Source organism: Leopardus geoffroyi, chromosome B2 (genome assembly GCF_018350155.1).
Source record: "Leopardus geoffroyi isolate Oge1 chromosome B2, O.geoffroyi_Oge1_pat1.0, whole genome shotgun sequence".
Lineage (NCBI taxonomy): Eukaryota > Metazoa > Chordata > Mammalia > Carnivora > Felidae > Leopardus > Leopardus geoffroyi.
The window spans coordinates 79,852,362-79,875,087 of NC_059332.1; the positions used below are offsets into that span (position 1 = coordinate 79,852,362).

The 22,726-nt window shown below is 35.4% G+C and overlaps 1 protein-coding gene across 1 annotated transcript in view; it reads right to left on the reverse strand.

Annotated features, from left to right (window-relative positions):
- Window positions 1-22,726, reverse strand: part of RNGTT (RNA guanylyltransferase and 5'-phosphatase) — a 314,555-nt gene that overhangs the window by 259,179 nt on the left and 32,650 nt on the right. Inside the window, exons 7-8 of the mRNA XM_045499002.1 lie at window positions 13,030-13,139; window positions 11,734-11,835 (exon numbers count right to left, since the gene is read on the reverse strand). Of these exons, the coding sequence (XP_045354958.1) occupies window positions 11,734-11,835; window positions 13,030-13,139 (212 nt within the window). The remainder of the gene's footprint in view (window positions 1-11,733; window positions 11,836-13,029; window positions 13,140-22,726) is intronic.

The window sequence follows — 22,726 nt, forward strand, 5'->3', positions numbered from 1 at the left end:
CAAATGAATTTTTGTGCTACAAGGGCCGTGCTGAGATAGTTGAGGCAGGAATAACATGGTCCACAAAGCTAACAATATTTACTATCAGGCCCTTGCAAAAAACATTTGCTAAACCTTGGATTAGATGAAAACTTAAAACTGGGGATCCTATCTTAAGCACTCCTGATCCATTTGGCACTACACAGAGAGCCCTGGAGGTATGAGTTTTCAATATAATTTCTGAATGGATGAAAAAAGGAGATTCCCAGACCAGGGTTCAGAAAGAATGAATCTGTCTACAATTTCCTCCAAGAAACATTATGTAAATGTATCTCGCTTACTTAAATAGATGTGTTATAAAAAGCTGAATATAAATTACATTTCCATAAATGCCTAAGTGGCTTTTTAATTCCTGCAAAAATTTTCCTTGTAATCCAAGTCCCACGTTTACCTTATAAATTCAATTTTTCTTAAAGCAGGGTATGCTTGTATGTGTGTGTATATTATATGTAAGTCAGAAGATAAGTATATGCATATATAGCTATCTTTTCTCTACTGTACTGAATGTTAAGTGTTTTAATTACTTCATTTAATCCTTTTACAACTCTATGGAAATAACAGATCATCCCTACATTACATAAATCCAAACAAAAGTAGCTGTTTCTTTCTTAAGTCTATGTAGCTTTAAATTCTATCCTAATGGGTGTCTGGGTAGCTCAGTTGGTTGAGCATCAGACTCTTGATTTTGGCTCAGGTCATGATCCCAAAGTCGTGGGACTGAGCACCAAGGAGCCTGCTTAAGATTCTCTCTCCCTCTGAGGCGCCTGAGTGGCTCAGTTGGTTAAGCGTCCGACTTTGACTCAGGTCATGGTCTCGCGGTTTGTTGAATTGGAGCCCTGCACTGGACTCTGTGCTGACAGCTCAGAGCCTAGAGCCTGGAGCCTGCTTCAAATTCTGGGTCTCCAGCTCTCTCTGCCCCTCCCCCACTCACACTCCATTTATTGTTGAGAGACAAACATTTAAAAAAAAAAAAAAAAAAGATCCTCTTACCCTCTAACCCCTCCCTTCCACTCACACTCACTCTCTAAGATAAATCAAAATTAAAGAATTTCACAATCACTATGTTTCCCTTATCTTTCATGTGAAGACATTAGCAGCTTTTCACAGACCAATTCATTCAATAAATATTTATTAAGTGCCTACCATGTTCCAGGCACTATTCTAGGCAATGAGGACACACTGGTTAAAAAAATAAAAATCCTGGGGCACCTGGTTAGCTCAGTCAGTACAGCATGCAAACCTTGATTTCAGGGTTGTGCGTTCAAGCCCTACATTGGGTGTAGACCTTATTAAAAACAAAAAGAAATCTATTTGGCAGAGAGAATAAATAATTCATTTTTTTTTAAGAAGATAAAAATCCAGCCCTCGTGGAGCTTGCCTTCATCATGATTAATTCATAAGAAGACTTTTGCTTATCTATTACAACTCATTCCATAACTTTGCCCTTTTTCTATTGTCAACATAGTGTGAGTTATTACCTTTGACTTTGCTACCTATGTGACAATAGTAGTTACAAAAAAATAATTTGGGGATGCCTGGGTGGCTCAGCAAGTTAAGCATCCAACTTTGGCTTAGGCCATGATCTCACAGTTTGTAAGCTTGAGCACCACGCTGGCCTCTGTGCTGACAGCTCAGAGCCTGGACCCTGCTTCAGATTCTGTGTCTCCCTCTGTCGCTCTCTCCCCCTCCCCCACTTGTGCTCTCTCGAAAATAAGAATAAGAATAAGAATTTGGTTTTTACCTAGATAACGATTCACAACTAGTTGAAATTAAATTTATACTATTTAATCTCTAGATTAAAAAGAAAATAAAATTTGAAGGGGAAGGGAAAATAAAACATGAGATTAATTCTAAAATTTTGACATAGTTCTATATCTTCATCATTTTTTAACAGACACTGAATTTTGAATGAATGAATTTTAAAGACAGATCATTTCTCTTTATTACATTACAAATTACAGAGAAATTCTATTATAAAAGTTCTTATTACCTTTACCAGAATATTCTACAGGATCTGTGAAAAGGCAGAATTTCATAATTACACAACAGTTCAATTCCAACTGCATCTGCAATACCCTGATATCACTTCTCCTGATACTGGATTTCCACCCAACTATAACAGACGCTTACCTTCTCTGCATCTCCACTATGACCAATACTGATTTAGATCTACCCTTGAAATTCTCCCATGGGTCAAGTTATATGTAGTAGTTCCCTGGACATATCACACTTTGTTTATGCTATCTGATTAAGTATTGTATTCTTTCATTTAATCACTTAAGCTAAGCAGTATACTAACTGGTTTAAAGTAATTACCTCTTTTAATTCTTACAACTTTAATAAGAATAACACATCTTCTCTGACTTATATAAATGATCTAGACATATAACAAGAAGGAAAGCTCTCCAATTCATTTTAAAAGAGTAGTACAATCTTTGTATCAAAACCACACAAAGACAGTACAAAAACATACAGATCCATGTCACTTACAAACATAAATTCAAAAAACCATCAAGCTGAATCCAACATCATGTTGGAGAAGTAGTTCAACTTCAGAAAATCTATCAGTTTAATTCACTACTAAGTAAATTAACAGATTAAAGGTAAAAACTCATATGACTTATCTCAATAAACACTAAAAATGCATACAATAAAATTCAATGATGATAAAAATTCTTAGCAAACCAGGAATAGTGATTTTCTTAACTAGATCAAGGCTATATAGTAAAACCTACAGCAAATATCATACTTAATACTAAAACTGAGAACTGTTCCTGCTAAAGTTAGAAACATGACAAGATTACCCAATACCATATAATTCTGCATTGTCTAGAAGTCTAATACCATAACATACAAGTACTGATTATAAGACTGAATGAAAACAGAAAATATTTCCAGATATGACATAAGAAATTCAAAAAATCTATGGTCACACTACTAGAAAACATAGTGAGTTAGTGAACAAGAGGGTTCAGCAAGATTGCTAGTACAGTATCAACATGCACAAATGATTAGTGTCCTCATGGAACTACTTGCCATGGGTGAGATGGTACTTCTGAATTCAAAGCAAGGAACCTCCTTTCAAAGTCAGTAGGTATTAGGCATTTCCATTTAAATTTCCAAGTAATGATTTCCAAGTTTAATGGCCTCCTTTCAGGGCCACATGCAAACAGGCAGTTAATTACAATATAAAAACACAGGTTCTTTTTTAAAATTTTAACAAAAGACATGTGAGATCTCTATAGTGAAAGCTACACAACACTACCCAGAGAAACAGAAGAGGACTTAAATAAATGGAGGGATATACCAGGTTGATGGGTTGGAACATTCAGTACTGGTACATGTAGATTAGATGCAAATCAAATGAAAATTCTAGCAGGCTTTTTCAGAGAAACTAAAAAGTGGATTCTCACATTTAAAGAACATGCAAACAATCTAGAACAGTCAAACAACTTTTAAAAAACAACAACAATGCTGGAAGGCTTATACTACCCGATTTTCAAACTTACTATAATCCTAAAGAATTCAAGACATTACGGTAAGGATAGACACATAGATCAATGACACAGTAAATACAATAACAGCTATACAGTAAATTGATTTATAACACATGTGCCAAGACAATTAAATGGAAAAAGGATGGTCTTTTCCAATAAATGATACCAGAACAACTGATTTTCACTGGGAAAAAAATTAACATTGACTCTCACCTAACACATATACAAAAATTAACTCAAAATGTATCACAGCCCCAGTGTATAAAATTTCTAGGAAAAAAACATTAAGAAAAATCCTGCAGCCTTGAAGAAAGCAAATATTTCTTAGAAACATCAAAAGTATAAACCATAAAAAAATGTAAATGAAAACATGTCTACACAGACTTACATACTCACAAATGTTTACAACTTCATTTAAAATGGCCAAATACCAGAAACATCCCAAATATCTATCACAGGTGAATAAATATAGTATATCCATATACTATAGTAAGACTCCATTAAAAAGGAACAAATTGTTATTATACACACTAACAGAGTTTTAGAATCGTTATAAATTCATTATATTGAAAGAATAAAGTCAGACACAAAAAAGTACACATTGTGTGATTCCATGTATATAAAATTCTAGCAAATGCAAAGCAATCTGTAATGACAGATGCTGGCTGACTAGGGCTAGTGGCAGCAAAAGGGATTGACTATAAAAGGACAGGAGGGGTGCACCTGCTTGGGGAGTCTCTCTCTGCCCCTCCCCCACGTGCACTCACTAGCTCTCTCTCTTCCTTTCTCTCTCAATAAATAAACTTAAAACAAAAAGGACAGGAGAAAATATTTAGGATAATAAAATGATCTGTATCTTGATTATGGCAGTGATTTCATGGAGGTATATGTCTGTCAAAATTCAATGAACTATATGCTGCATATAAATTATAACTCAACTACATTGACAAAAATAAAGCAATAATGTTGTAAGCCATGTGGAAAAAGTTTATGTCTGCTTTTGGCACAGTGAATTGGTTCAGTTTCTCTAATAATGAAGCAATGAATAACAAAATTCCTAATCAGAGCAGTAATCCCCCTGTGGGGGTGGGAGGGGATTTAAAACCCTCAGTTTTAAATGTTTTTCCCATTTTAAGTATTAGTTGGACACTAATATTTAAACACGTATGAAACAAAATATTAAACAAAGATCCTACATAAATTTGAAAGAGGTTACATGTTTTAATGAACTTTCGTTTGAATGGTGTATGTGGAAATTTTAAAAACAATTTGGAAAATAAAATGAAAGGATCTCAACACAAACCTCCAAGAAAAATATAAACACTGTACTAGATTACATAAAGTAGCTCAGAAACACAATATAAAACTTTTACATATTTAACAGTTTGGGTAAAATAGCTTCCCTTCTACAAGAAGAATAACAGCAGTGAAGGCAAAATACCAGGCACAATTAAAAACTATTTTGCATATGTTAACTCAATTAATTATCACAAAACCGAAGAACTGATTTTAGTATAACCTCCATTTGACAAACATGGAAAGTGTGATGACAAAGGTAGTAATACGATGAACCAAAATTTCAACCTGGGCAGTTTGGTTCCACAGTCTGTTATCTCAGTCACTATGTTATGTGGCCTTTTACAGGGTAAAAGTGTTCTTTCCTTCCAATTTTATGATTTCTTGACCACAATACATGTGTGCACACATACACCCCAAAATAGGTTATGCCCAAATATATCAAGAATTATTTGTTAATACAGGTTTCATTTTAAAAATGTATTAGCTCGCATCATAGGGGTCTCAGAATAAGAGAGAAAAGGGGTCAGAAAACTTATTTGAAGAAATAATGGTTGAAAACTTCCCTAACCTGGGGAAACATACATCCAGGTTAATAGGGCACAGAGAGTTCCAAACAAGATGAACCCAAGGAGGTCCACATCACAACACACAGTAATTAAAATGTAAAGATTAAAGAATTTTAAAAGCAGCAATACAGAAGCAAAAAGTTATGTACAAGAGAAAGCCCATAAGGCTATTAGCTGAGTTTTCAGCAGAAACTTTGTAGGTCAGAAGGGAGTGGCATGATATATTCAAAGAGCTAAAAAATACCTACAACCAAGAATACTCTACAAGGTAAGTATTCAGAATTGAAGGAGAGATAAAGAGTTTCCCAGACAAACAAGAGGTAAAGGAGTTCATCCACCACTAAGGGCCTTACGAGAAATGTTAAAGGAACTTCTTTAAGGTGGAAAAGAAAGGGCCCTAATTAGATGAAAAATTATGAAAAAAGGGGATGTAAAGTATGACAACATATATATAATGTGGAGGAAAAAGTAAAAAAAGTTCTTTTAAAATGTGTTCAAACTTAAGTGGCCAACGACTTAATATGGACTGCTATAATCTCAGGATAGGATTCTCATGGTAACCACAAACCCAAAACCTGTAATAGATACACAATAAATAAAGAGGAAAAAAAGCCAAACATAACACTACAGAAAGTCATAAATCGTAAGGAGAGTAAGAGAAGAACAAATGGAACAGAGAAGCTCTACAAAACAACCAGAAAACAACAAAATGACAGTAAGTACATACCTATCAATAATTACTTTAAAAAATATATTAGCATCTACTGTATATCAGGGCTATTCTAGAATGCACTTTATATCAACACTTCACTACAAACTTACAACCCTAAGAATATTATTTTCATTTTACATATGAGAAAACTAAGGCTCAAATTTGCTTCATTTATGCAAGGCATGGAGATACAAAGTTAAGAGGACCAAACCACAAACGCTACTTGTCTTCCTTGAAAGCAATGTACTCTTAACCACATGTGTTGTCTCTCTTATTAGTCTTATTTAGAGCTGCTAAGCTCGGTTTCACAGTAACTTCCAATACTCTCATTTCACCTAATTTTTCTCCCAACTTTAGAAGTGTTAATTAATATTGGTTCTAATTTCCAAATATGTCAATGAACCTTTAAGACTTAAATACTGCTTTTTAGATATAGAACACTCAAACCTGTTATTCTGTAGTATTATTTACATTTATGCAATATATCCATCAAAAAAATCAGTTATAAGCACAAACATATCATTAAATCTTAAATAGTTCCGAAATATGTATATATTCACATTTTACAAGTCCTTTATCAAGTATTATCAATTACAATGCCATGGTTTCATTAATCACAAATTACACATTAATTTGATTTTATTATAATTCTCCCATGGGTCAAGTTATATGTGGTGCCCTAGATATAACACACGTTATTTATGCTACCTGATTAAGTATTGTATTCTTTCATTTAATCATTTAATGGTAAGCAGTATACTAACTTCTATCTCTGTGCTCTTTCTACTCCTCAGTACAGTTTTTCTAATATGACTTTCTTTCTTCCCTTCTCAATCCATTCAATGAACCAAAAGATCATGAAAAATATTTAGAGGAGGGGCGCCTGGGTGGCTCAGTCGGTTGAGCGTCCCTCAGGCCATGAACTTGCAGTTTGTGGGTTCGAGCCCCGTGTCAGGCTCTGTGCTGACAGCTCAGAGCCTGGAGCCTGCTTCGATTCTGTGTCTCCTTCTCTCTCTGCCCCTCCCCCACTTGTGCTCTGTCTCTCAAAAATAAATAAATGTAAAAAAAGAAAAATTTAAAAAAGAGGAAAAGTATAAAATAAGAATATTTCAATCTATAGAAACCACAGATCTCTCAAGAGCATAAAACACTCAATACTATTCTGAATACTCCAAATAGATATTCATTCAATATCTACTAGCATAATGCCTTGCTGATCACTGTTGATATAAAGGTACAGAAGACAGGCTTGCTCCCTAATCTTGTGAAGCTTACAATATAGTAGGAGATACAGAAGTAAAATAATTAGAAAGGAAAAAGTAACTTCTGATAATGAAAAGTGCTATGAAGAAAGAAATACTATGTTTTGACAGAAGGAGACATCTCATTTTTAAAAGTCTGATTTTAATGAAATGTAAGACACACAATTATTAAATCTTCTATCAAGCAAAATGATTCCACCTATTTCTGAGACTGCAGTGGTTTAGTGTTTACCAATTTACCTATATAACTAATACAAATTTCTCACTGTTTCATTTTTAAGGAATTCTGTATTTCTATCTATATTCTTTGGTTTTACAATAAGGAAATAGTCCCTATTCAACAATGTTTTAGAACTTACAACAGATTCCTGTCAAAACTGTCACTATTACCTCCAGGCCTTGTCCAGACTAATAAAAATTCCTAGGCATTACCTTTTATTGCTAACTCTATCCAGGTCTCATAGCACACTCAATTTCAGAGATCCTTCCATCTAAATACTGTTGCTAGATACAATAAATAAATAAATAGCCAATAAACTAGGGAATAAGGATAATAAAAAGAGGTCCCTAACCCTATCATAACATGACCTTAAGAAATTTTACTGTTTATTTATTTTTGAGAGACAGAGCACAAGTAGGGAAGGGGCAGAGCGAGAGAAGGAGACACAGAATCTGAAACAGGTTCCAAGCTCTGAGCTGTCAGCACAGAGCCCAAAGCGGGGCTCGAACTCATGAACCAAGGCGCCCCTTTCACAACATGGCTTTAAATAAAATAAAGTGGGGTACCTAGCTGGCTCAGTGGGTAGAACATGTGACTCTTAATCTAAAGGTCATAATCTCACTGTCAACCACAGTGGTGTAGAGACTACTTAAAAAAATAAAAAAATAAATAATAAATGAATACATAAAGTGGAGTCTAGGGCTCATGGCTATTGATCAGCTGTTCTAATTCCATGGGTTCCTAGACCATTCTACAGCCCTCCGAGGTTCTTTTCCTATAAATCACAGAAAGTCCCTCCCCCATGCTATTGGCCTTAAATTCTACTGTGCCAAAGAAAGATTTTGCACTAGTCCAGAAAATATGTCACATAAATTTTTTCCTCACAGATTAAAGCATCACAAGACAGAGTAGTTATTCAAAAAGATATTTAGAGGTTCTCCTTTTGTTTTTGGTGGAGCACAGGTCCATGAGAAATAAGATATTTCCATTATCAGTCAAAACATCTTAGCTCAAATTACTGTAGCGAATCATTTATAGGTCTGACAGCATTGAGACATGGGGAAAGGAGCATACAAATGCAGAGGAGGGAAAATAAATGTAGGATGGCTGAATACAAATGGCAAATTTTACAGACTTTGTTATTCTGCTCAGGTTTGCCAAGATCACAGCCTGGATATTATGGAGAAGACAAGGTAGAAAGTAAAGAATATCCAGAATATGAAACTCATCAGATCAAAACTATGCCTCACTCCCAAATCCCCGGGGCCATTTTATAGTATCAAGTCTGGAGAAATGCACCTCATCATTTTCACTCCTTCTCCACTCAGAGGTAGGAAGCTGTTACAAAGGTAACACTGTTACAATACTACATATCTATTAATAAACCCTAAGACATTGTTACATAGCTATTAAAAATATATATCAACAACTTAACTTCTGCTAATCCTTACTACCAATTTAATAGATTCCAAACTTATTCTAATCCAAAAAAATTAGATATAATTTTAACATTTGAAAATAAGCAATCAGGCAATTTTTATTTATCCTTCAAAATTATACATCCATAAGGAGGAGGGCATGGAAGGGACGAATCATCCCAATTGTCTGTATCTGAATCTTTAGCTGTAACCATCCTTATAAATTTATCCTTGTAGAATGAACAGTCTTAGAAGCACACAAGGCAAACTTAAATTTACCATCTGATATCTCTATATTGCTTAAAATTTTACCATGTATTAATATTAATTTTTTAATTTACTTCATTTTTAAATTCAAAATAATATGAAAAAATGAACACACATATGTAAAACATACTTGTTATTTAACTATTTGGATTCACTATACTAAGCATTAATACAACTGCTTTATAACCAAAACAAAACAAAACAAAACAAAATCAAGACCACAATGATGATAATGGTTATCTCTATGTGATAAAATCACTTAGTTTCTTCTTTTCACTTGTTATTTTCTGAACTCTGTTTAATGAGCCTGTGTTACTCATAAAATCCACCCCCCCAAAAAGCTAGAAAATGCTAGGTTGGAAGGAAAGATGGGTTTCCAACAAAGAAAGACAAATGAAAGGAAATATTTTGATATATTCCCTAATAAAAAAGTATGTATGTATATATATATATAATTACTAAAAAGCAAAGCATGTTAAAATAGTGTCATTATATTCACCTAACATTAAAATCAAGTTGTATCTGCCCCACTCCATATCTTCATAGATATCTCTTAAGGTCACCACAAGCAAAATGTAGATGAAGATAACATGATCCAAAAGGTATAACTGCCACCTTGACATTCAAAAGCTTCTTACAAAAATTAAGTGCAACCTATATCATCTTCAAAATAACATTTAAAAATGAAAAGGTGAAAACAGCATCTCAGAGAAATATCTGCATCCCCATTTTAATTGCAGTATTATTCACAATAGTCAAGATATGGAAACAACCTAAATAACTATCAACAGATGAATAAAGATGTGCTATATAAATACAATGGATTATTATTCAGCCATAAGAAAGAAGGAAATTCGGCCATTTACAACAACACAGATGGACCTTGAGGACATTGTGCTAAGTGAAATAAGTCAGTCAGAGGAAGACAAATACTAGATGATAGCACTTACATGTGGAATCTAAAAAAAATCAAACTGATAGAAACAGAGACTAGAACGGTGGTTACCAGGGGCTGAGAAGGTAGAGGAAGTGGGGAAGTACTGGTCAAGGGTATAAAATTCCAGTTACAAGACAAATAAGTTCCCGGAATCTAATGTACACCATAGTGGTGACCGTAAATAATTCTGTATTATACACTTGAAAGTTGCTAAGACAACAGATCTTAAATATTCTCACCACAAAAGAGAAATGGTCATTATGTGAAGTGATGGAGATGTTAGCTAACAGTACTCATCTTGCAATCTATACATGTATTAAATCAACACATTCTACACCTTAAGCTTACATAATGTTATATGTCAATTATATCTCAATAAAACTGGAAAAAAAACCTAAACTATATATATGTTCTGTCAATTATTCTGAAATATTGTCTTTATTTTGAAAAAGTTAATAGGACTTCTAGATTAACATCTGTTAAAATAATTACTTCAACTATCAAAACATTTGATGAAAAAATACATATTGCAATGCCATAAAAATAAGGATTACAAAATAGAAAAAGTTAAATATTACTGAGGATCATAAAATTTATACTAATTAAAAGCATAAGAATATCAAACTGAAGATAAGCTTTGTTGTAAGACTGTAACACCCACAAGAGTGTATAAAAATCACAAAAAGTATTAGCAAATATTAAGAGAAAAATATCCGAAGGAACAAAATAGAGAACAAAATATTCGAAGGAACAAAGTATCAGAAAGACTTGGTAATTTTTAGATTATAAACTGACAACACATCTGTTCATTTTAGAAGTGCTCAACAACCACAAAACACAGGTGGTGGGCAGCAGACATGCCAAAAAGGACAATATCATCAAGAGAAAACACTCTCAAACTTAAATTTGGTATAGATTTATGTCAAACTAACAGAACTTGGGGGGCAGGGGGACCTGGCCGGCTCAGTAGGTGGAGTATGGAACGCTTGATCTCGGGGTTGTGAGTTCAAGCCCTACGTTGGCTGCAAAGATTACTCAAAAATACAATCTTTAATAAAAAAGAAGTCTGAGGGGCACCTGGGTGGCGCAGTCGGTTAAGCGCCCGACTTCAGCCAGGTCACGATCTCGCGGTCCGTGAGTTCGAGCCCCACGTCAGGCTCTGGGCTGATGGCTCAGAGCCTGGAGCCTGTTTCCGATTCTGTGTCTCCCTCTCTCGCTGCCCCTCCCCCGTTCACCTCTGTCTCTCTCTGTCCCAAAAATGAATAAACGTTGAAAAAAAAAAAAAAATTAAAAAAAAAAAAAGAAGTCTGAAACCAAAAATGAACCAGAATAAGAGAAACTGACTTACATAACTAAGAATACTAGCAAAACAAAAATTATATATTTGAAACATGATTATTTTGCTGTTCAAGTCAGAAATTCACACTCCCAAGAGTACAAACCTTCTTTACCAACAAAGCAGTATTCTTCAAGCATTAGAATTATTTGTATAATTTGTTTTAGAAATCTAACTTACCGAGTACCATCTGCTTTCCAGCTTACTTTATATGGCTTCTGCTCCAAAAGTTTAATATTTTGCTTGTCCATGGAAACAGGCTGTGCTCCAGGGAATCCAGACCTTAAAGAAGAACATTTTATTACTATTATGGCTGGCATCCATACAAAGCAATACGTCCTAAACCAATCTCACATTAGTCACACACTTACCACAACATTCTCCCTATCATGAGATTAATGTCAACTGGAAAAATATCAGCTTTCCCAAGAATGCTAACAAAACATTATCTTCTAGACATTTTGGATGTGAGTTAACAAGATTCTAATTGCCACTACATACTATAACTATTGGGCTTTTTAAATATTAATATTCATGATCTAAAACTAAAGCAGGTATGTTTACAAGTTTACTTCAGGAAGAAGTTTCAATCTTGCTTGCCTTAACTATCGTACGTTATTCTAGACCTCATATTCCTCCATCATGACTCTGCCAACTTGGCATTAACTCTACAAGGTTGGCAAATTTCTGCTCAAAAGATGCCCAGAAGTGACAAAACAGGAGAAATATAGGTCAAGATTGAAGTACACTAGCAAGGGTTTAACACAACACTGAAATCATTATTACTTCATTTCATCTTTTAGTTAAAATTATTTCTGGGTAATTGATCTTAATATACCAGCCAAAAAGTTCTTTATATGAAGAATTTTTAACAATTAGCAATCACGTTCCAGCTGTATTACAATTTTCTGCCACAGACAGCAATGATCAACAGAAATGACCATAGACAAGACCTGAGAGCAAAAGATTAGAACAATGAACTCTCTCCTGAATCTCCTCCCATGAAATGACTGATAGATATTTTCAGGTCATGGTGGGGGGCAGAACATATTTATATAAATATACTTATATACATAAAACTGATTCCCCCAGGTTTCCGATTACAGAAAAACTGGAAAATGTGGTACATTCAAGTGCCACCTATTCTCCCTTAATAAAATGATATGGTGATACAAACATTAATCAGCAATAGTAGAATCAAGCACACTAAAATACTGGATAGTGACAAAAGTAACTTTCTATTCTATTCAGAAGACATGTCTGAGTCATTTAATTTTGACTCAACTGTCTAGTAGTCTAATTTTGACTCAACTGTTCTTGAAAAAAATCTGATAAACTCTTGCTTGATATCTTTTTAAGCACTCTGTGTAAACATTCAATCTTCAAGGAGCAAAGAAGCTGTGTCAATGTTTGCATTAATGTTAAATGTTGCAGAGTAAGAGTAAGTTTTACTTAAAACTTTAAAATGGTTATTACCCTTCCCAGCCACAGAATTGATGACACTTCTGCTGTACCTCTCCTAACTTTGGTTGAGTTGTTACTTGAGTTACACCTTTAACAGTTACACCTTCCAGGAAAATAGCACCCTTAAGATAAAAAAAAAGGAAGAAGAAGAAAAATATTTTGTTAGAAGTGAAAATCTATTTCCAAAGTCAAGACTGAAAGATAGACTTGCTTATTTTTACGTCTGAGCAAATATATGAAACAGAAATGGTCTGCTCCAGAAAGATCTATAAACTCCCCCTGGGATTGTACACTCACTTTCCTTAATCCAGCATATGCTTTTCAATGTACATATATAGCCCAGTGTCTATATCATATTTCAAAGTACTCAAATGGACATTACTCATTAATAACAGCAATAACAACTTACCTACCATTTACTCAGAGGTAGGCAAAGGATCTGACATTTTACAAACATTTTCTCTAATTCTTATAACAGCTATGAAAAGTAGATTACAGTGTATTTATTTCACAAATGAGTAAATGAGACTGAATGCAATTTATCTGAGAGGTAAAAACAGAATTTGAACTCAGGTCTACACTATACCATTCACTAATAGCTCTCACTACGGACAGAAAAGAGCTATATCTCTGATGGAGTATGGATTTTAAGGGGATAAACACCCACGATATATATACCTTTGTAAACTAGAATAAGAGTGTAACAGTAGACAAAGTGGTAGAGTCTTCAGATATAAGAAAAACTATTACTCATCACTGAATTTTTAATTTAAATTCTTTAACTCACAACTACATAAAGTGTCTTATTGTACTTCATAGCAAGCATATTTTTAAAATATCACAGAAGTGAAGCAGATGGAGAATTTATATATGAAATAAATAAAGAACACTCCTGGAAATTTTAAAGACTAAAAATACAGTCTAGATTCATGTTACAATTACTTTCAGACCCATAAGAGGGCTGGCATCAGTCTCAAGAAAAATCCATAAAACAACTCTAGCTGTTAACGTAATTAAGGAATAAAAAATATGGTCTACAAGCTGCAATGATCAACCTTCTGGCAAAGATTTGGCAACTCGAGCCACTTGGAAAGGAAAAAAAAGAACACAGTATTTAGTCCATGTACGTCCTTGTCAAATCTGGAAGAGTCCTGAGTAATCCAGCAGACACTAGTCCTACTTTTTGCCCCTAATTCTGAATCACTTTTTATAGTTATCTTATATGTCATCAACTCTGTTTTCCATAATAAGCACACTTTAGAGATTTCAAGAGCCAAAGGATTAAAGAGTACCATTCCTCTCATATGACACCATCACCTCTTTTTACCTTCTGCTTTAGGACCATTCTACCATTAAATACAATAACTAAAGAATGAGGATAAAAGAACTAGGTTCACAAGATATTTAGTGATTGAGATACTCAGATAACTGCAATATCCTTACAAAGCTATATCCTATATATACTCATTAAAAAGAGAAAGCATTCAGAGAGTTCAACATTCAGCACCATTATTCCAAAGGTACTAACAGCACAGGATTTTTTTTAAGTTTTACATGAAAAAGGTTCACTCATGAGCATGTATTTCCTGAGGAATATTCAGAAATCAAGGATAATTTCTGAAAACCAAGGGCCAAAGTATCATAAATTATTCCTAAAAACATAAATATTCTTTTTTTGGCAAATAAAAAGGACCAAAACACAGAAATAGGATCAATATTCAACCAAGTACTTTCCTAGAATATTACTAGGAAATATTTTAGTAATTCTATGCAGCTGAACAAGCTAAATATTTTTTTTAAGTTTATTTATTTATTTTGAGAGAGTGAGAGAGCAGGGGAGGGGCAGAGGGAGAGAAAGAATCCAAAGCAGGCTCTGTCCTGCCAGCAAAGTACTGAATTGATATCTGGGATCATCTCTCTCTTTTTTTTTTTTTTTTTTTTTTAAGTTTATTTACCTTGAGAGACAGAGACAGAGTGAGTCGGGGAGGGTCAGAGTGAGACAGGAAGACAGAGAATCCCAACCAAGCTCCACGCCGTCAGCACACAGCCTGACGCAGGGCCCCAGCTCACAAACTGGGAGATCAAGACCTGAGCCAAGATCAAGAGCCAGACACTTAACCAACTGGGCCACCCAGGCACCCCAAGCTAAATATTGTTTTTAATTTAAAAGAATAAATATTGAGCCTCAGTACATACTTAACAACTATTAAGCTTGTTTATAAAAGATATGTCCAACCATCTAGCAAATGCCTCTCATTCATTTATGTTTCTTCTTCCTTAATCTTTCCTACAATGTCTCAATTTCTTTTTTACTGTCTTCCCCTACTTTCTTCTGCAATAATAATTAATCAGAAAATGGTAGAAATATGTCCATTAAAAACAGTAAGGCTGATGCACTTTATACACCAATAATATTTAGTAACTTTTTAGCTTAATTTGCTGTTTGACTGTCATTACAAGTTTCCTCTGACAGAAATATATTATTTAAAATTATGTAATAATTTCAAAAAGGATCACTAAATCTAAACAGCAATGTCTTAAGTCTGGAACTATTTTCAAACATACTATAATTGAGATTCAAAGTCAATGACATTTACTTTCACTTTTTAACAAACTACCATTTCAGTTTGTGGGAATAAAGAAATATCAAAAGTGAAAAGAAGATAACGTATGCTTAAGATGAAAGAAGTGTATTTCATAAACAGAGTCTGCCAGACTTAAAATGGAAATTCATATGGCTATCACAAAAAGGAAAAAAGGAATCAATGATGAGTCAGAGGGAAATTGAGGAAAGTTTTACAGAAGATGGGGTCAAATTATATGTAAGAAGTGAGTGTTATCTGTGTGTGTGTGTGTGTGTGTGTGTGTGTGTGTGTGTGCGTGCGTGAAGGAATGAGTAAGCAAGTATGTGTGTAATGTGTAACAAGGATATTTTAGTAATGAAGAAAAGGCACTAACAGTTTTATTCAAAGAGATGATCCCAGGGCCACCTGGGTGGCTCAGTCTGTTAAGCATCCGACTCTTGGTCTTGGCTCAGATCATGATCTCCAAGTTTCCTGAGTCCGAGCCCCATGTGAGGAGCCTGTGGGATTCTCTGGCTCCCTCTCTGGCTCCCCCACTCACGCTGTCTCTGTCCCTCTCAAAATAGATAAACTTTAAACAGAGAGAGTGAGAGAGAAAGACATGATCCCAGCCATCAATTCAAAGAAGCAAACAACATAACTATAGGTCATACTCTTCCAAATCAATACAAGCATGTATTCAAAAGATGAACAAAGGTGTCAGGAATGTGAGGGCCACGTACAGGACATGAGTGACTATTAAAAACCCTAAAGTCACTATCGGAATTCACTACAATGAGTCCATCACTTCAAATCATAGTCATATCAATAGGAGTCAGGAAAGGGGAACTCTAACAAAAATAAAGTGTCAAACCAAAATAAGTTCACTGTGTTGAGATGTGAACCATAAAAATTAGTCACTCTTGGATTGCTTCTGTTAACTATCTTCAACTCAGATTGAAATAACAGGAAAACGAAAGTTTTCCAACCATTGATTTGCCAATTATTTACATCTACATTTCTCATGACTGTCACCAATACTTTGACATCACCCAAAATCAACTCTCCAGTCATCTTTCCTCTCTGATGGTCCTGTCCTCACTGCTTTGGAGCTCCTTCTCCTTGGTTAATCTTATCACTAATTACCTTCCCAAAGAGTTCCAATATAATCCCTAGAATCCCTTTTTCATAAATAACCTATAACCTCAACCTTTTTCATGAACACCTCGTCCCCTATGTCTTAACTAAGAGCTAATTCTCCACCAAGAAGACCACTTCTCTCTTAAATAAAAGCACTCATTTTCCCACTGCCCAAGTCCCATAGGGATAGTGTAAAGCATTCACCTATATCCTCACTTGTTCTCCTTGCCTCTCAATTAGACTTAAATCCATTCAGCTGTATCACTCAACTGTGGTAGAGCAGACATCCACTGTAGTTGGTGGCACAACAGCTGCTCTCTCATCCACAAAGACAGGACCCTAACAGCCATATTACATGACATTACAAGATAACATCCCACTCCAGCCAAAGTTGATGGGAGCATGAGCAAACCACTAACTCAGTCTGAATCCATTAGATTCTCTCTTCTGGTAACCTGGAATTGGGATTCAAAAGTCTCTGCATGTGGCTAAAATTACAACATGTAAGCTCAGAAGATACAGGACAGTTATAATCTCCCAGGTAAAAAAGGAATCACAAAGAGCCAGTCTCAAAAGACAAAGCTAGTGAAATATATGACACAAAAGGAAAGAAACAGAAATAGAAAAAAAGCAAAGATGAGAAAATAAGAACAAAGAGCAGAAACTAGGTTCTAAATAGCTTTCCAGGTCCAGGCTCCAGTCCCTTCCTGAGATCTGGCTTTGAGTCCTACCCATTCACTCATAGTAATTTCTTCTTCCTATTTAAGCTAGAGTTTGAGTTAATTTCTGATACTTGCAACCAAAGAGTCTAAAGTAGTAAAACACTCTATTCTTCGTGTACTGACATCCAGTCATTTCTCCATGTTCATCAAAAACAGTATTTCTCACTGCACTAACTTCTATCATTACATTGATAACATCAACATCCATTAGATAATCTTTACCCATCAAACAACCTAGGCTTCACAGTTCAGTAATTTCATTTACAATGACCATCATCTTTGCATAACTTCAACAACATGCTCCATGGCCACACCATCATCATTCCATACTGCTCTACCTTTCCATTCATCAATTCAACTCACACTGACTGAGTATGCACAACATCCTAAAGCCAACATGCCACTCTTTGACCTTTTTCACTGAATAGCTTAACTCTTTTACCCTAACTATGCTCACTGTTCAATTTCACCAAGACTAACAGTCCCTTCACCTCTCCCTCTTCTCAGTGTAACAGCCCCCAGCCTTACCTTACTTCCTATTCAGCTAGACTCTATGGCTGATAACTTCAATTCTTCTATGCCTGATATCCTCAGTACTCCTCAACCTTTTGTCCTTCCATCACACCCATACTAAATATACCCAACCTTGTATCAACCTACCATTAATCTTCTCTACTCCCACCCACAGACAGCTGAAATTCACAGAGGAAAAAATCACAGTCTCAGTGCTATGGATGAGATTTCCCTCCTCTTGTGGAAGACCTATTTGTCCATCTGCTTTTGAACTCCATTCCCTTTCATTTCCTCAGACATTGCTGTATCATTTATTCCCTAAATTATTTTCAAGGTCATTGACTCCACAGCTGCTTATCCACAAGCAATAAATATGCTGGAATTTATTCCATACTAAACAGCCTTTCTGATTCTCTCTGCATTAAGCAGTCACCCTTCCTCTCCCTTTCTGATCATAACTAAACTACGTGAATGAACAGCCTGTACTAGTGTGCAGAAAAAGGCCAATACACCAAGTCTGCTTACAAGGTTGGCGCCTGGGAACAAGATTCTCAGAGTGCTCTTAGTCAACTGATAAGGGTGATTCACCATGCCTAGACTATCCGTACGAACAATAGGGCTTATGCTGAACAAACACTTTCCTTCTGGGATTGTGTAACTTTTGGTACACACATAGGCTGCCTATGTGACCAGCCATTACCAAAAACTTCGGCACTAGGGCTCTAGTGAGCTCTAATGAGCTTCCCCAGGCAGAAACATCAGACATGTTGTTGCATCTTCACTGCTGCTGGGAAAGTAAGCTCTGTACAACCTCTCATGGGAAGAAGAGAGCATAAGAAAGCCTACATATGGAATCCACCAGACTCCACTTGTCTTTTTCCCTTATGATACAGTTGTATATCCTTGGAATATCACTATAATAAAACTTGGCTGTGACTACAACTATATGCTGAGTCCTAGTAAATCTCCAAAAGTGGGGGTGGTATTGAGGACCCCTAACACAATTCTATCTCCATTTTCTCACCTCCCATCAGCTTCTTAAAATCATTAATCTGACCTGTCCCTACTGCATATTACAGAAATCCTCATATTTGTCCCCTCTGTGACATTTCATACTATCAAGTCACTCACATCACTACCTAACTCTAAACTATTTTTCATATTTCTTTGTCCTCCTGTGCTACATCCAGGAAGAATTTCCTAGATAAATCTTCCAGCTTGATAATTTCCTCTACAGCTAACTTCATTCTGCTATCCAACCCACCTGCGGGGTTGTTAGGTTGGTTTTTTGTTTTGTTTTGTTTTGCTTTAGTTTTAGTTTATTTGTTTATTTTTGAGAAAGAAAGAACAAGCGGTGGAGGAGCAGAAAGAGAAGGAGAGAGGGAAAGAATCCCAAGCAGGCCCTGCAATGTCAGTGCAAGGCCCAACACGGGGCTCGAACCCATGAACCACGAGGTCATGATCTGAGCCAAAATCAAGAGTCCGACACTTAACCTACTGAGCCACCCAGGTGCCCGGGGAGGGGGGTTTATCATTTCCAACGTCTCTAATTGGTTCTTTTTCCTAATAGTCGGTCATTATTTTATAGATTGATACCTTCTCTCATCTTGCAAACAAATGTTCTGTTTGCTTTTTATAAACTGCTCCCTCTGGTATTACCTAAAAAGAATGAAGTAGTTAAAAATGTACTAAGAAAAGATATCCAGAGGTGCCTGAGTGGATCAGTTGGTTATGCATCCAACTCTTAACTTCAGCTCAGGTCATGATCTCACAGTTGGTGAGTTCAGGCTCCACACTGACAGCACGGAATCTGCTTGGGATCCTCTCCCTTTCTTTCTGCCCCTCTCCCACTCGTGCTCTCTTTCTCCCTCTCTCAAAATAATAAAGAATCTTAAAAAAAAAAAAAAAAAAGACATCCAAGTTTTTAAAAAAGCTGCAGAAAAATACATTTACATTACAAGAGGGTGGAGAGCATAGGGCCAAAACTCAACATATGTATATATAAATACATAGGACAATAAGTATTTAGAAGGATAATCAAAAAGTAGAGAACAGTTGGGAGTGGGAGTGAAAAGACCTTCACTTTTTACTCTATACATTTCTAGATGTTTGTATTTTTATTTCTTTTAAAAAAATTGATCTTTATGCCATTTGTGTACACTTTTAAGCTAGGGAAGTAAATGGGAAGAAATTCTTCTAAGATGACAAAATGCCAGTGGTAAGACAAAGGCTGAAGAATTTTAAGTTGTTTTTTTAGTTTTCAATTTTTCTTTAATGTAAGTATACTACTTTTAATAAGTAAAAAATATATTTAACAATTTTAGAATTTATGAGTATGATTTGAAAAGAGGGGGAAAAAACTACCTAAGTGCTTTGAAATCAAAGCTACCCGCTTTCTCCAAAACAAGAGAAGGGAAGATTTCTGTTTTTGGCAATGGCAGACTAGCTTATTGAGATAAATTCTGCAGCCACGAGAAAAAGCTAGATAAAATGTTAAAATCACCTGTTTGAAGACCCTGGAGAATCACAAAGGCAGTAAGAGCTTGACAGGCCAAGAACTCAGAAGGAAAGGAACCCAGAGAGGTGAGCTAGACATCTGGTACAGAATTTCCTCTACAGGCACTGTTTTCAAAATGGTACCTGGGAAGCTAAACACAGCTTTCAAGAATATCACAGGAATGGGAAAATAAAAACTGGAGTTCCAGGCCCCTGAGGAGGAAAGCTCCTGGTTATTTCTCCAGGCTTTCAGTTAGGATCCCCAAAGGTCTATACTCTAAGAATTCAGTTGCATCAAAAAGAGACCGGCCCCCCAAAACTAAAGACTAGTTTCTAAATAATTCAATCCTGACTGAGTTAAGATGCCCTATTCCTAACGCTGTGTAGCAACAAAAGTAAATGTTCTCTGAAGAAAACATTTTATTCTCAAATTATTTCTACAATTTCTCAGACCTAATGCCTAATAATCACAAATATGCAGGTATGCCAAAAAAGAAACAAATGACTAGAAATCAAAAGGACATGAGAAGAAAAACTAAAAAAGACCTAGAAGAGAGCTACATCAATTAGTCATCTGACAAGGTTTTAAAATAACTGGAATTAATAAATTCAAAAAACTAAATGATAAGATGAAGAATTCCAACACAGAAACTGAAAAATGTTTTAAAACTCAAATGAAAATTCCAAAAGTGAAAGTAAAATAACTGAAATTATATACTCAATGGATGGATTTAACACCAGCTTATAGCTACAGAGGCATTAGTACACTGGAAGATAGGTCAGATGAGAATATCCAGTTTGAAAACTGAAAAAAAAAAAAGTGGAAAATATAGAAAAGAACATAAGAAACAGTAGGAGAAGTGGGGGGAAAAGCCTACTGGGTGAGTCTCAGAAGGAAAAGGGAAAAAGAATGGATTTGAACCATATTTGAAGATATAATGCCTGAGAATTGTCTAAAACTAACAATAACAACAACAAATCCAATAGTAGATTCAAGAATCACTATAAATAGAAGGCAGGATAAATACACAAAGAAAACTCCAAGTAGAAATATCATAGTAAAAGTGTTGAAAATCAAAAACAAAAGAAATTAGCTTCAGAGAAGCAGCTTCTTTTTTTTAAACAATTTTTTTAATGCTTATTTATTTTTGAAAGAGAGAGAGACAGAGCATGAGCTGGGGAGGGGCAGAGAGAGAGGGAGACACAGAATCTGAAGCAGGCTCCAGGCTCTGAGCTGTCAGCACAGAGCCCACTGCAGGGCTGGAACTCACGGACCACGAACGAGATCATGACCTGAGCCAAAGTCAAACCGAATGAACCACCCAGGCACCCCAAGAAGCAACTTCTTAATAGAAATGGATTATGGAGTATCTTCAAAGTGCCAATCCAAAATTCTACACTGAGAACAAACATTCTTCAAAATGACAACAAGAAAAGACATTCTTACATAAATACTGAATGTGTTGCACAGACCCACATTAAAGAAAATACTAAAGGGAACTCTTCAGTTAGAAGAAAAACTATCCAAATGGAACCATAAAAATATATGAAAGAAAGAAGAACACAAGAAAGGATAAATATGTATATTTAGGTAAGTGTATCTAATAAACATTCACTGTACAAAATGATGAGGATGATGCCTTATGGGGTTTAAAATGCATGTTGAATTAAGATACACAATACCAAAAAGGCAGGAAGAGGTAAACGGAATCAAAGATTCTTGCATTGTTTAAAAAGTGGCAAAAGTACTAATATATACCAGATTTTAACAAGTCCAAGACAGATACTGAAATCTTTTTTTTTTTTTTAATGTTTATTTATTATTGAGAGACAGAGAGAGACAGAGCATGAGCTGGGGAGGGGCAGAGAGAGGAGGAGACACAGAATCTGAAGCAGGCTCCAGGCTTTGAGCTGTCAGCACAGAGCCCAACGCGGGGCTCGAACCCACAAACCACGAGATCATGACCTGAGTCGAAGTCAGACGTTTAACCTACTGAGCCACCCATGTGTCCCCAGATACTGAAATCTTGAATAACTACTAAAATAACAGTAAAAGAATGTATAACTACCAAGCAATGGGTTGGGGTGATATAAAAACAATTAAGCATAAAGAAGACAAGAAAGAAAAATAAAAAGAACATACCATAAGTGGGAGGTTGGGAGGGGAGACTGCTAAGTTTTAAATCTAATTACATCAGTAAAATAAATGTGTATGGACCAAATACTCCAATAAGGCAAAAACTGTTCACTGGATAAATAAAAGCCAACAACACAATG